General features: G+C 44.2%; 1 protein-coding gene across 2 annotated transcripts in view; it reads right to left on the bottom strand.

Moving 5' to 3' along the window:
* LOC134504994 (high affinity cAMP-specific and IBMX-insensitive 3',5'-cyclic phosphodiesterase 8A-like) overlaps window positions 1–9,833 on the bottom strand; it is a 92,675-nt gene extending 82,842 nt beyond the window's left edge. Inside the window, exon 1 of one of the 2 annotated variants that reach the window (XM_063314478.1) lies at window positions 8,039–9,833. In XM_063314478.1, coding sequence (XP_063170548.1) covers window positions 8,039–8,260 — 222 coding nt within the window. In that variant the 5' untranslated portion in view covers window positions 8,261–9,833. The remainder of the gene's footprint in view (window positions 1–8,038) is intronic. The other variant, XM_063314477.1, reaches the window with a different exon arrangement.
* Between the last annotated feature and the right edge of the window lie 5,261 nt (window positions 9,834–15,094).

Below are 15,094 nucleotides of genomic sequence, written 5' to 3'. Positions count from 1 at the left end.
GGTTCAAACATCACATTATGCCATGGTTGGTTTAGGCTCACACATCCTGAGCCTTAAACCCCAGTAGCTGCTTTCATACAAATGCTAAGCCAAAACAAAACAATCTCCTGGCTTAACACAATCTGTGAACCACACCACACCAAAGACAGCCTGAGACCTGGAGGAATTGGGAAGGGCAGCTTTCCAGCTGCAGAAGTTCACCAGCACAAGCATCATGAAGAATGAGGACAGGAAAAGAGCTTGAGTGGGTATGAGAAAGGTTGCTTTGGACACACAAGGAAATGGAAAGTTAGTGCAGAATTCTGCGCAGAAGTGACACATGGTTTTGCCAAAGAAGAAGTTTAGATACACCAGTTCCCACGCACGTGCCAGGCATCTGTTCAAGAGTAAAGAAACTCAACTGGCTTTGGAAAATATTGAGATCCAACTGAAAAATAGTTTCAAGATCCAGATTCTGCATGTCCTTTTGGCACCAGATGCTTGCTTGTAATCCTTTTATGTGTTAGGGATCATGACATTGGCACACTGGTATCACAGACCAGGATCATGAATCACCTTCCCAGGAGCTTCTGCATCTCAGGTTCTCTGATCCTTGGCAACTTGCCAGAGGAGGGGAGAGAATGGGGGATGCACAGATCAAGACTCACGGCAACTCACTCTCATCAAGACGAAGTATGGTATGAAGCCACTCTGCAAGGAGATTGTGAAAACCGCAACCTTGTGCCTCCAAGTTGTGTTGACTCTGCAACTCCCAGAATTACCAGTCAGCCAAAGCCCATGTCCGCCAGGAATTTTGGGAAGGGCTGTTCTACCACATCTGGAGAATGCTAGTTTTGCAGAAGGCCGAAGGATCTAAATTAAGCAAGGTTAAAATGTTTTGGGGTAATTTGTGATTCAATTCATCCGTTGTGTTAGAAAATGGATGAAAACAGCCCATACTTTTTCATAGCCTTCAGAATGGACACCCCTTGCGGGGGGGGGGGGGGGGAAGGGGCAAAAGTGATGCTTTATGTCTTGCTTTAAAAACCTTTAAAACCCCTCACACACACACACACACTCATGGGAACCTGCCCACTATGCGCATATATTGCAATATGCACACTGATCTTAGCAAGTTGGATATACTGGGATTTCACATTAAGAGAGAAGTTGATTTATTTGGATGTAGCATATAATGTGAGCACAAACCATTACATTCTGTTAACCCAATTTTAGGGTTGAACGTGGCATATAAACCAACTGTCGTTGCTTTTTAAAGCCTCTTAATGGCATCATATGGGACATTCTCCCAAGCAGGCAAGTGTTTTATTTGAAAGTAGACTGATAAATCATGTACCTTTATTTCCCAGACGAAAACTACCGCATAAGTTAGAAAAGTCAGAAGGAAGTCTATTACTATACAATATCCGATTCTCTCTCTCCCCACACACACCTACACGCATGAACGGGCGCACACACTAAGCTTTCACTTAATGCAAAAAAGAAAAAATTGGATTTTATTTGTTACACAGTTTTTAAAAAGGAAAGGGTTAAAATCTGGGAGTTTAATTTTAAGGCCAAAAGTTCAACTGACAGTCAAGAAGGAAGATCTGGAAGAATACACACTTCAAATCCCGCTATTTATTACCTCCAATTCGTCAGAAGTTCATATCAGCCATAATTTACGATGCTCTTAGATTGCAATTTTAATTCCTTCCAACCGAATGCAAAAAGCCAGAGCTGTAATAAATCGGTCAACTTCTATTCCAACAATCGTGTCTGTGCTGGTTTCCAAGACACAGTAATATACAGTCTAAATGAGTTCACACATGTGGGTTTTTCGCTGTGGCTTAAATGGGTTGCACAAACCCTGCCATCGTGGTTTGCATAATCTTGAGACTTGACTTAGCCTGATGAGAGAACCTAGCCAACTGTGGCTTAGTCAATAAACCGTGGCTGACTATGACATGCAAACCAAGTCTATGAAACAGCAAAAGGATCAAACAGTGGGAAAGGCTTTTGAGTAAAGTTACTAAGTTTTCCCTGACTTGTACTCTCAAGAACTGCTAAGACTACCACCCCTGGCCTGGCCATTCTGGGTAGGATTTTGGAGACAAATACGTTGAGTTCTTCCAAGGGGGACCAAACTGGGGAAAGGCAAAACACAATATTTACTTTTTCCTTTTATGTTCAATAACTCAAAAATGTTTTTAAAAATCCTTTATCAATAGAGTTTATTACTGTACATAAACTACATGAACACATGGCAGACGGGTAATATAACAGGAGGATGTTCTTTGCTGGTAAAAAGCCAATCAGACGAACAGCCTGTTTATACCTTTCATACTCCGAGGCCAATTTATTCAGGAACTTTAAGGTACAATTAACTCACCAACTTTCTACACCAGTGTTTCTCAACCTTGGCAAATTTAAGATGTCTGGACATCAACTCCCAGAATTCCCCAGCCAGCATGGCTGGCTGGGGAATTCTGGGAGTTGACGTCCACACATCTTAAAGTTGTCAAGGTTGAGAAACTCTGCTCTGCACAGTTCACATTTTGGAAAAGAGAGACCCAGAAGGAGATCAAAAGAATATGCCCTTACACACTGCTCAGATTAAAGGACAGTAAAGCTCTGAAGCCTGATCTTCTAAGCATATTTTAAAATCTATATGTTATATTTATATTCTAGTAAAGATGGAATGCCTAACAGTTTTTTTCTTATCACTGTTTTTCACCACTATTTAGTTCCATACATCCCTCTGAGCTACAGTTTGCTTAATCACAGTTTGATAACAAAAGCCACCATTGGCTTGGTTATCATATCACATGAAGCCAAAATCAAACCAACTGCATTATGGCTGAACATACTACATGTCCTAACAACCAGGAAACACACTGAGACAAGGAACTGGTCTCTAATATTTACTGCTAGTACTTAACAGGAATCCTAACAAACTGAAGAAGCGTGGGGAAAACCCAGACATATAACCCCCCAAGGGTTGAGGCGGTCCCGATCTGTGTCTCTTTGAATGGCTGACCAATTCCTCAGTGCTATGCATGCGCTTGACAGGCTGGATGGGAGCCCCCTGCTCGCCATCCTTACTCATGACATCACATGAGCCAAGCTTGTTCACTGCAGTTTAAAATGACACGTGAATGAGCAAATTCTCAAGAGCAGTTATTACAATAATCAAGAATGGAAGTGCATGGGAGCAATATATTATTCTCAGTATTTTTATTTACCATCTTTCTCTAAAGATGCCCTATTCTTATTTCGTTGCCAGTTTTTTGCTCTTAGATTTAATTGGATTTTGATTTCTACTTTTGTTTTCTTGTTTTTCTTTATTCTTGCTGTTTTATCATGTGCTCTTTTCATCACTGTTTACCATTCCGTACTTTATGTTTGTAATTTACTTGCATGCTACCCAGGGAAGTCTCACTATTAAGCAGCTTAGTAAGAATAATAAGTGAATTAATTATGGCTCCTATAAAGCAGAACGTCCTCCCCCAGCCATTAAAATAGACTTGACCGATTGGTAAGCTATATGCTTGGTAATGTTTGAACCAAACCTTTCAGAAATAAGAAAACCAAACCTGGTTATTAGAGGAGTTAATACTACGAGCTTAAAAATCCAGGATATGAATCATGAAATGGCAATGACATCATTCAATTTATATCTATGTGGCCAAGGATGGATTATCTGAAAACACAAACATATTAAATTAATAGATACAAAAAAAGAGGGGGAGAAAGCTGCAGTGCATGGCTCACATACTTTGTGTATTCCTCCTATTTTTATGGCTAAGGTGATTGCATGAGTTTGTCGACTTTTAATGCCAAGTCATGGTGGATTTTTTTTCCAAGTTGACCATCTTGGGGGCAACCATTTGGTCTAGTTTCATGCACCAAAATTCAGCTGCAACTAGTAGGATACCACATGTGTAAACCTGCACAGGTCTACACTAATTCCCTTGGCCTCATTAAAGTCCAAGATCAATGCTATCCTCTTAAAAAAAAAAAATCCAACAGGATGTTATTCACATCTGTGCTGGTCACCCAGTCAGGAGCAAACATTTTCACTGAATAGAATTCTAGTTTAAATTATACCCTTCTGCAAAGAGAAAATAGCTTGGTAGCTTACGCACACACCTATCTACAGTAATAGCACAGCTTGTTATTGCCACAGGTTATTTATAAAAGTCCAATTCAATATTTTTTCCTGATATTAGCACTAGACCAACAAAAGAACAGGAGATGGTTGACGCTAATGCAACCTAGGGTAAGAAGTCCAGAACACAATACTGCCCAAGGCTGAAGAGTAGACAGGCTTACCGAGAAATCTCAAAGTTAGTTCCTAAGGAAGGAGTTACAGAACTCTTGACGCTGAAAAGTAGATATACAGTGAAAACGGGAATATGCAGCTTGTGTTCCTTAAACAGAAAGGACAACTGTCTCTGTTTTAAAGGTTGAAAATCTGAGGCATGCTGTTCATCATTCTACAAGCACTTCCCTCTCTTCTCAAAAGTCTTGTGGCAAATGTCTTTTAATGTTAACCATCCACAATCCTAGTGGAAGGTATGTAGGAACAGAGGATATATCCTTTTTCTAAGAATTTCTGCCTTCTGAAGGCAGAAGAGCCTTGCTGGAAGAGAAGTTGGCAACCTTGGGAAAATGCAAGCTACAGTATTAACTGGGTAGCAAATTCAGTAGGAACCTAGGATGCTACCTCATATCATGTCAAAGGATTGAGTTTTCGACGTTGGTATTGACCATGCCAGTGTTTTCTAACTTCAGCAACTTCCAGATGTGTGGGCTTCAATTCCCAGAATTCTCAGTAATGGCCATGTTGACTGGGGAATTCTGGGAACTGAAATCCACATATCAGGATGTTGCCAAGGCTGAGAAACATTGATCTACGCTAACTCTATGATTGTTCTACAGTACAGGGGTTTGGACAAGAGTTGGATCCATTCAAGACGCACTTGAAAGATTTCAAGTTCAGTGAATGGTCTACCACCAAACTCCAGCTTTTATTTATTTTTATAGTGCCCACATCAAGAAACAAGGGGACTCGGACTCACAACAAATAAAAATGTAAAATAAAAAGCCTAGATCATCTTGACTCAAGCTACCCAGGTAACAGCACAGATTTCACGAAGAGTTTTTAAAAAGAAAAGCATTTTTAAACCAATAAGAAGTCCAGCCTTTTAAAAGCCTCGCTGGTTTTAAATTCTGTAAAAGAAAGATGGCCCAGGTAAGACGGGTCTTCGCTCTATTTGAAAGTGATGGCTAAAAAATGATTATAACTCTAACGGCCCATTCAAGTACAGATGTTTGTGGGTAGCTATTAATGTCCAAGTATGGTGAATATGACTATTCATGTCACAGATTTACGCAGTTCTTTGAAGAATGCCCTTCCCCATGATATAAAATGGAAGATAGAAAGATCATCATTCGAGGGAGGATTGTAACAGAAACAGAGAATGAAATCCCATGTGTGTGTTTTGCACACCAGGGTTCACTCCAGTGTCCTCAATTTTTGATACCCACATATTCAGTTAAATCAAGTAGATAAAAGCTGGGCTTGCTTATCTAACTGCACAATCTGAAGATCAATCTATGGTCAGAATATTGATTAATATGGTTCTGGGGGAGGCATCACATTTATATGTTATAGTAGATGTGAACACAGCTACTATGTTTGATTAACCCAGCTTTAAGGTTTGTGTGAGCCCAACCAGGGTGTCTTTCCCATCTCAGCTTGTGCTCTTAATGTTTTACTAGCCCTTCCGAGAACAGCAATGCTGAAACACTTCTTGAAATCTCACTGATAATAACCAGTAATGCCATTTTAATGAAACAACATTTGAGGCAAATGAAGCAATTTGTAGATCTATTCAAACTGTACACACACCTCAAAAACCTACTTCAGCTACTCCTTGGATTTCCTTCACTATGGGCCAGATAAAATTGTTCTGTTTTAATACATCTACTAACCCTCATTTAACTGTAGTTTGTATGAGCCTTCATTGTTCCCTTTGATAAAAATACCCTTTTTTGTCTTGATATCCATTTGAAACCTTTTTGACTGAACTTCTAAGTTTAGGTGAAAAATCACTAGTGCGTTACAAATTTCAGTGCAGGCTAAAAATGGGAAACAGCACTACATAACATTGTTACAGATCCTGCAAGGTCCTAATCCTACAGATCCCGATTCATAAATAGGAATAAAATAAATATCCTCAACTCTTTTGCTCTGTTTGTCACAACCTGATTCTTAGTCTAAGTTAGATTACATCTCCATCTAAATCCCCAAACCTCACCTGAAAGTCTGAATTTATGTACTTAGCAAGCATCAACAGTACACATCTTCTTGGTGAGTGTTAACCACAGCTAAAGGTTACCAGCTTTACTTACACTGCATAACAAAACCATAGAAGCATAATTAGACTTTGTGTAATGCTAAATACCAGGCACTGTTGGATCTCCCAATGTTGTTTGTTTTATTTTAAAGTAAGTGGAAGAGGAAAGCTTTAAATTTAGCTGGAGCAGCGGAAAGACATTTTTTAACTCTTTACCTTGAGCAAATAGCAAGTGTAAGAGGGAAAATCACAGATGCATACAAATTTAAGTATCTCTTGGCTCTACAGAAGGAAAACTCAGGCAACGCTTTAAGGCCTCAGTCTAATTCACTGGAAATTTCCTTCTAAAAAGACATTTAGAATTGCAATCAGTACTTAAGTCTGATACCAGGTCTGTTTTATTGCAAATATTTATTTCAGTAGAATCTCTCACAGTTTAACATAAAGGGGAGGTGGGGAAACCAAAAATGACAGCGGTAGATTGTCTATAAATGAGCAGTTTAAGTCTGAATCAAGTTGAGCTAAAAGACTTGGAATTAATTTTATGTTTTCATCTGCACAGTTGGGACAGTTTTAGGGCAACACACAGAACACTGGATTGGCCTAATAACACCAATGTACCTCTGACATCTTCACTGGCAAGCAATTTTCTATCTCCGCCAGTCCTACATCATAGGAGCATTGTAAAGCAAAAAGGGGGGGGGCAGGAAAACCTATTTATGTGACCCTAACCCCCTTGATGAAAATGTGAGATGGAAATGAAGCATAATAATAATAATAAAAATGAAAATAATAAAAATTTAACTTTTTTGAGTCCAAAGTTTCTAGAGATTTTTGTCTTTTGGGCTCTTATACACTGGCCTTCCTACATTTTGAGCCACCTTTCACCTGTGCTAAACATATTTGCTTGCAAATTATATACATCCTATCCCTGAAACAACTTACAGACACCATCTGCAAATCCACAGCTTCTCTGACCAGAACTTCACAGTCCAAACACCAAACCATTTTCCCCATGCCAATAAATTCACTTTTAAACCATTTTTTAAAACTTCTTATGATTTATCCTCCTGTAAATTTTGTTCTTAAATCTTTCCAGGGAAATACCCATAAACCCTTGCAGAAATTCATAAAGCTGGTGTCCTGAATGTGTACATAAATAAAAAAAAGCAACAGTGTTGTGTCAATGTTTCCATCTATTCTGTTTCTGCTTAGAAGGGGTTTTAAAATAAACTTTCACTTATGCAAACAAAAACTCCAGCAACTCAGGAGGAGGTGGAAGGGAAACGATAGATCCCTTGCTGGCTTGCACTGATTTTGCTCAAGTCCCTTTTTGCAATATTGGCGGATACACACCTACAGGCCCAAGGTGGCTGCGGAGGGGGGCATTTAGAATCAGCTGTATTCTTAAGATTCTCTGTCTAGACTGACCCAAAACCCACAGAAGAAGGAGCAAAAAGTGGGGGAGGGGGGAGAGACCCACAAAATCTATTAAAAAAAAAAAGGACAGTAACAGTTATGAAACTCGCAGCTCGCCAGATAAACAGCCACCTACTAGACAGCCTAAATCAACTCACCAGGGGCCAGTGACCTGTTTGGTGAGTCAATAAAGTCTCTCTGGACTCCGCAACCGCCCCCCCCCCACGCAACCCGGTCCCAAATTCCCAAAGGAGAGGCTTTTTTTTTTCCATTACCTTCACGCTGGATCGCTTGGTCCGAGATTCTGCCTCCATGTTGTCCCGGGAGTCTTTCTTAGTTGGATTAGTTCTCAACTTATACGAGGCGGTGTTGGAAGATTTAATGAATAATCCAGGGACAGGATTGCCTTGCTGTGACGAATTTGAGTCCTCCGGATCTTTGTTACTGTGATAAACCACCCGGCTGTCAGATATATGAATGCTTGGAGCACAACCCATGGCTGTTTTCTTTTCGTTTGTTTTTTAAGCTGCTAGATCTCAAGGTTACTTCTTCCTCTCTTTTTTTTTTCCTCTCACTTGGGAACGTTGTCCTTTTCAAAAACGGGTTAATAGGCTGTATCGGCCGGCTGGCCCAGGGCCCCAATCCACACCGTCAGCTGTTTCTTAGGCACGGCCCCCCAAAACCGGAGAAACATTGTTTCGGCCCCTCCGAATCCGTCCTCCTTGGTCTCAATCGGAAAGCGCAGTGGATGCGGCGAGGTAGATGAGAGGGGCTGGGAGCTCCGACTGTGCACTTAAATCATGTCATTCTCCCCCCCACCCCGCCTTCACGCAAAATGACACGGGTGGGGGAAAGGGGAGAGGGGAAAATGCCCCCCCAGTTTGGGGGGATTAGACGAGGAGGATATCCATCACTTTGGGGCGGCGCTTCCCCAGAGCCTCTCTCCTAGCAAGTAGACCTACTCCAGTTTAGGGAAGGGGTAGGGGGGTAAATCGAGCTATTGCAATTAAAAGGAAGGGGTGGGGGTGCCCTTCTGCTACCGCCCCAAACCCAACCCCTCGCCTCGCACACCTGGCCCCCTCCTGCCCCCACCCGCTCTCCCTGCGCACATAGGCAGCCTTCTTTGCAAGCTTCACGAAAGCCGAAGCAGGGCTCCCCAGCCGGGTTGGGAGGGGGTGGCGGCCCCCCTCCGGGGTTAAGCTTCCCCCTTCATCAAGCGCCCGTCCGACTCATCTCCGTGGCCGGACCCGCGCCCCCTCCCCAGCACTCCCTTCCCCGCCGCGGCGCCCGCACCCCCGGGAGCCGGGGAAAAGCATTCACACGTTCGCTCCCCTTTCTCCGAAAGGGGCTTCCCTTCCGCACCTCGCGCCTCTCCCGGAGATTCCAGAAAAGAAACGCCTTCCTGCGAGAAAGGCCTTCCAGCAGATGAGCCACCCAGTTGCCCAAAAGAAGAAAAAATGAGGGTGGGGGGGGAGAAGAGAAAAAGGAGCCGTCCAAGAGAGAAAGCGGGAGGGATCGTGGCAACCCAGAAAGAGGGACGGGAGGGGGGAGAGAAGGATAAACTTTAGAAGGATCCAGACGAAAAGAAGGAGATTTGCTCGCCGGGGGCGGCCCCCCCCGCCGCCGCCGCCGCCTCCTCTCCCAGCCCCATTCCTCTGCGCCCTTGGCAAGACCCAAAAAAAAAGTGTCGGTTTTGTTTTGCACCAAAGCGCTGCCAAATCCAAGACCGGGGGGGGGGCGGGAGGGGAAAGGAGGGGGGCGTCTGCGAGGAATGAATTAAAATGGCGAGAGAAGTGGGGCTGCTCCGAGCCAAAGCCAGCAGGGACGGCGAGGCGCGGCGCGGCTCCCGGGCTTCTCGCGCTCCGGGGGGCTGCTCGGCTGGGCGGCGCGGCTCCCCCCGGCTCCGGCTTTGCAGGGGTGGCGGCTGCTGCTGCTGCTGCTGCGGCTGCGGCTGCTGCTGTTTCCCCGCCGCCGCCGCCGCCGCCGCCGCCCCAGCAAGACCTCCGGGCCGTTCGGCGCGGACGGAGCCTGCTCGCGCTCGCGGCCCCAGCCCTCCTCGCCCGCCTGCCCCGGAGTTTGACAGCCCCGGCGGGCGCAGCAGCGGCGCGGGCGGCGGCGCAGCCAATAAAAGTCCCCGCAAGGGCTGACCTCCAGCCTTTAGTGGCGTCAATGCAAACGAGCTCCCCGGCCCAATCCGGCGCGACCGGCGGCTGCGGAGCGAACTTCAAACGCGCCTCCGCTCCGCCCGCCCGCCCGCCGGCTGCCAGGGCGCCCTCGACGGCGGGGGATGGAGCGCGCCCGGCAGGCGCAGCGGGAGCGTTGCCCTCCAGCCCGCCCTCCCTCCTTCGCAGCGTCGATGGCGGGAGTCCCGGACTTGCCCCCCTGCCCGCCTCGCCCCCAGGAACTCCCCGCGACGGGAGCGGGCAGGAGGGGTCCCTTGCTGGTAGCCTGCACGCCCCTCCCTTCGTCGCGAGGGTGGCGTCCGCCTTCCCCACCTGCACTCCGGCGCTAAGCAGAGCCCGGTGGGAGAGCACCAACAAATGCTTGTGTTCCAGGCTGGGTGGAAAGTCTTTAACGTTCTGGAAAATGCAAGGGCCAGGCGGATCCGCTCACGGATGGGTGCGGAAGCCAAGCTCAGCTGGTGGGCGGCTCCCCTAACCTGCCCCCGCAACCTGGTCTCCTTGGGACACCTCGGAAGCCACTTCCACAGCAGAACCCTGGGACGTGCATCTAGAGGCTTCAACTCTTGCAGAAGAGTTTTAAACAGATTTTGCTCAGCAGCAGGGAAGCTGTTGCTCCTGTTAATTGTATTCTGCATAGACAGCGATCTTTGGGATTAAAGATAAAAGGTATTCGAGTATCTCTATTTTATTATTTTATTTTATGGTGCCTTGGAGTCCATTTTTTGACTCCTGGCGACTGCCTGGATTAGTCCCTGCAGTTTTCTTGGCAAGATTTCAGAAGTGGTTTGACATTGCCTCCTTCCTGGGGCTGAGAGAGAGGGACTGGCCCAAGGTCACCCAGCTCCTGGTTTCTAGACTGATGCCTTAACCACTACACCAGACTGACTCTACAGTATTGATAACCTGCCCCAATCCCAAAGAATTCTTCACTTCTATTTATCTGTGTGTGTGCACGCATGTATTTAATCCATTTTAATTTAATCCATTTATTCCATGTCCGATTCTTGGAGACTGCCTGGATTAGTCCCTGCGGTTTTCTTGGCAAGGTTTTTCAGAAGTGGTTTGCCATTGCCTGCTTCCTAGGGCTGAGAGAGAGTGACTGGCCCAAGGTCACCCAGCTGGCTTCAGGCCTTAGGTGGGACTAGAACTCCTGATCTCCCGGTTTCCACCCAGTGCCTTAATCCTTACACCAAACTGATTCCCAGCCCTACTATAAGAATGGAATAACAAATTAAAGGGGTAGTGCATTAGCAACAGCTAATAAATATCAGAGAACCAGCTTGTAATGCATAGTAGGTCTGCCTAATAAAAATTCAAGTGTCAGTCACACACAGTAAACTTAATAACATTAAGTCACCTTTTATGCAGGGTCAAAACAAAAGAAAATGTTTTCAAAACATGATTGTTAATATGAGTAAACCCCTCAAAAGTTGTCTACCTCAACTTTTAATTCTAAGCTGCCTTGAATCTCTCTGATTTGGGGGGTCTTATAAAGCTAAATTGTGATTATTATAATACAGGTTACTGTATTTGTGGACTTCAACTCCCAGAATTCCCCAACCAGCCATGCTGGCTGAGGAATTCTGGGAGTTGAAGTCCATACAGCTTCAAGTTGCTGAGGTTGAGAAACACTGAACTAGAGTCTCAAGTCTGAACATGGAACAAGGGATTGTGAAGGACATGCGGTAATGAACTAGTTAGGCTTTAAAGTGCCCTAAGATTCATTTTTTGAAGCCTCGTGTGGCGCAGAGTGGTAGGCAGCAGTATTGCAACCGAAACTCTCCCCATGACCAGAGTTCAGTCCCAGTGGAAACTGGATTCTCGGGTAGCTGGCTCAGGTTGACTCAGCCTTCCATCCTTCCGAGATCGGTAAAATGGGCACCCAGCTTTCTGGAGAAGGTGATGACTGGGGAAGGCAATGGCAAACCACCCCACTAGAGTCTGCCAAGAAAACGTCGTGAATGCAGCGTCCCCCCAAAGGGTCAGACATGACTCAGTGCTTGCGCAGGGGACCTTTCACCTCTCACATCACAAGATTCATTTTAGGTGATTAGAACAGGACTGCAAAAAACCTGGACTAGTTGCCCAGATTAGGCAGCCCATTTCTGTTTGTTAATACAAGGAAAGCTGTCTCTCTGAATTCTTCCAAAATTCAGTCCCACTTTCAGTTTTGTTTTCTTTTGTGGTTTTTCATCAAAAAAAAGGAGGAAAAGAGATGTCCTGGCCATTCCCATAAATAGAACATCAAGACAAAAATATTTGTTGAAGGGATAGAGGGTGTCCACAGGGGGTCAAAGAAGTCAAGATGGTGGCCGTGAGATCAATGCCCTGCCCCCTTTGGTCCCTGTTGCTGCATCTTCTGCCAGAAGCTGCATTACTAAATTAGAAAAGCAAGGGGAGAGGTGGTGGCTATTTCACCAGCAGCGTTCCTAAAAAGACATGCTTGGTGCCAACAGTGGCTGTGACAACAGACAGTAAATTTCAGAATTGCAGAGCATGAAACACTGGGCTTTTAATAAAAAGCTGTGCAGAAGAAATTTCAGGAACTTAGGAAACTGCCATCTGCCAAGTCAAATCTGGTCCACAGCCATTAAGAATGTCTGGCAGGGCTTTTTTCCATCCATCCCTGGACGTGGACTCACCAATTTGGGGGAGGCGTGGATTCCCCAACTTGGCTGCAATGGCTGGAAAATGACATGGAGAGATTTGGGATGCTACGCAGAAGGGTGGTTGTACCCTGGCCCTTTCCTTGGTTTCTTTTAATGCTCTTGAGTCTAGTTTAGGACGTTGTGTTTGGCAAAGTGCCACCAACATGGGCATTCTGGAAGCTGGATTTTTAGCTGCACATCTATTCTAGGCACAGGAGCCTTGATGTTTAATGAAGTTTAATGAAGCCACCCAGAATTGTTGAGCGTCAGGTGGCATACAAATTTAATACATTATTAAACTGTTAAGTTATCCCTTATCTTAGAAATGTCCTCCAACTCTAACCTTTCAGAGTTTACAGCACTTAACTGGGAATCATTGCTCCCTCCTTTTGTGTTTTGATCAGCGATAGGTGCTGGTGGTTTCCTGGGAAGACCCGTATAGATACATCCTAGAAAAGCATTGACGAAGGTGCGTGTTGGGTGAGCGGGACAACCGGTTAATAGCAACAGTGGCATGCACTTAAAAGAAATAAAAATGATGTAAACAACGTCAAAAGAACCATACATGAATAATATTCCTTGCAAGGGCTTTTTTTCCCCCCTGATTAAATAGCATTGAACAACGATGTTTGGTTTTGATTTGTGAAGCAGCCAATGGCATGATGTATAAAGTCAATGGTATATTTTCCTAGTATGTTGTGCAAATGGAGAAAAATGGATTGAATCAAGCAGGATTCAGTTAACTATAGCTAAGCAGCTGTGCAAAATTCAGCCTTGGTTCTTAGCAAAAGAACAAATGCAGCAAAATTAAGAGAACAATATGCAGCTTTCCAAAAACTCTGTTTCTGGTTTCCTTGTAAAGCCATCTAATTTAACAACTACCAATGGAGCTTCTGCTAACAACTTCCATAGTTTAATTTTTTATCTGTTCTGACTCTCGCCCTATTCAAACTAAGTAAGGATAGGAACAAACCACAGTTTATGACTTTATGCAACATGCTAAGCCATAAACCATGGTTTACAAGCCATAAGATTCATATATTGCACTAAGCCAAACCTAAACCAAACAAGTTATGCCTTTGGCACAAACTGTGTCGTAGTGATTAAGGTGTTGGGCTAGGACTGAGACACCCAGATATGTGTATGGCCATTCTTTCAGTGCCACCTATCCCATGGGGTTGTGGTTGTGGGGAAAAATAAAGCAGGAGCACAAAGTATGCTGCCTTGGGTTCCTGAATGATAGGTGGGATATTTAAAAATAAATATCCTAAAGCACTTGGGCTGGAACAGCTTAGGCCCAAGTTTGAAATGCCTGCTGAGAAAAGAAAAGTTGATTGGATAACCTTGATTAAATGCACATCTTCAACTGAACTTTGGAAGAAATTTGATATGTGCCACATTTCCCTCTCCTAATGCAATTTTTTTTTTTTAATCCGTTCAATCGTGTCCGATTCTCGGAGAGCGCCTGGACTAGTCCCTGCAGTTTTCTTGGCAATGTTTTTCAGAAGTGGTTTGCCATTGCCTGCTTCCTAGGGCTGAGAGAGGGGGACTGGCCCAAGGTCACCCAGCTGGCTTTGTGCCTAAGGCAGGACTAGAACTCACGGTCTCCCGGTTTCTAGCTTGAGGCCTTCACCACTAAACCACGCTGGCTCTCAGTGCAATGATTACCCATCACTTATAATTTCTTCTCTGGTACTCAAGATGGCAGAGTTCCCAGATACATGAAATACATGACTGTTAGTTGTGAACCATGGTTTGCTGCTTAATGTACTACGTGAAGAAGCCAGTTTGGGATGTTAAGCAAACCGTGTCTTCGCAAAATGTGTGAACTGAGCTACGTTCAGTGGGATTATTCTTCATATATTTAGGATTGCAATGTTAGGATTCAGTGCATCCTAATATTTTATTAAATATATGTTTCTTGTCTCCTGGTATTAAACAATGGGGGTATTTACTCCCCTTTCGTCTGTAAGAAGAGAAATAGAGACACACTGATAATTTCCTATGATATATTTGCTGAGCTGTAATGCCCTGAATTTTTCAACATAATGGTAGTTGAACTGACGAACAGAAAACCAGCAATCTTAAAAGTGTATCTCTTTCCCCCTCCCTATCATAAATAAATAAATAAATAAATAAGGTGTTTCAAGTGATTCCAGAAAATTAATATCATTTATAGACCTTTCGCCTGAGGGCAGTACAAAAAAAAAAGGTTGTTTTTCCTGTAAGGTTAAGAAGTCCAGAGATGTTTAGTCAGCTTTCTCTGGGGACAAAGTACAGGTATGCAAGAAAACAGCAAAGGAGGAGAGGAGAAAACGGCATAAAAAGCAATCAATACTGAACAAATAAGCTTTGGAAACAGAATGGAGGCTCAAGACATTTACATCTGAACTCTCTGTATATTTAAACTTGAAAACGATATATATTAACTACTGAAAGAAAATGCCAGACTTTAGTAGCTGGATCTCAGCCTTCTCCAACCAATTACATGCTGTGGGAT

This window comes from Candoia aspera, chromosome 13, assembly GCF_035149785.1.
Source record: "Candoia aspera isolate rCanAsp1 chromosome 13, rCanAsp1.hap2, whole genome shotgun sequence".
Taxonomy (NCBI): Eukaryota; Metazoa; Chordata; class Lepidosauria; order Squamata; family Boidae; genus Candoia; species Candoia aspera.
This window is presented reverse-complemented; position numbering and strand designations above follow the sequence as displayed.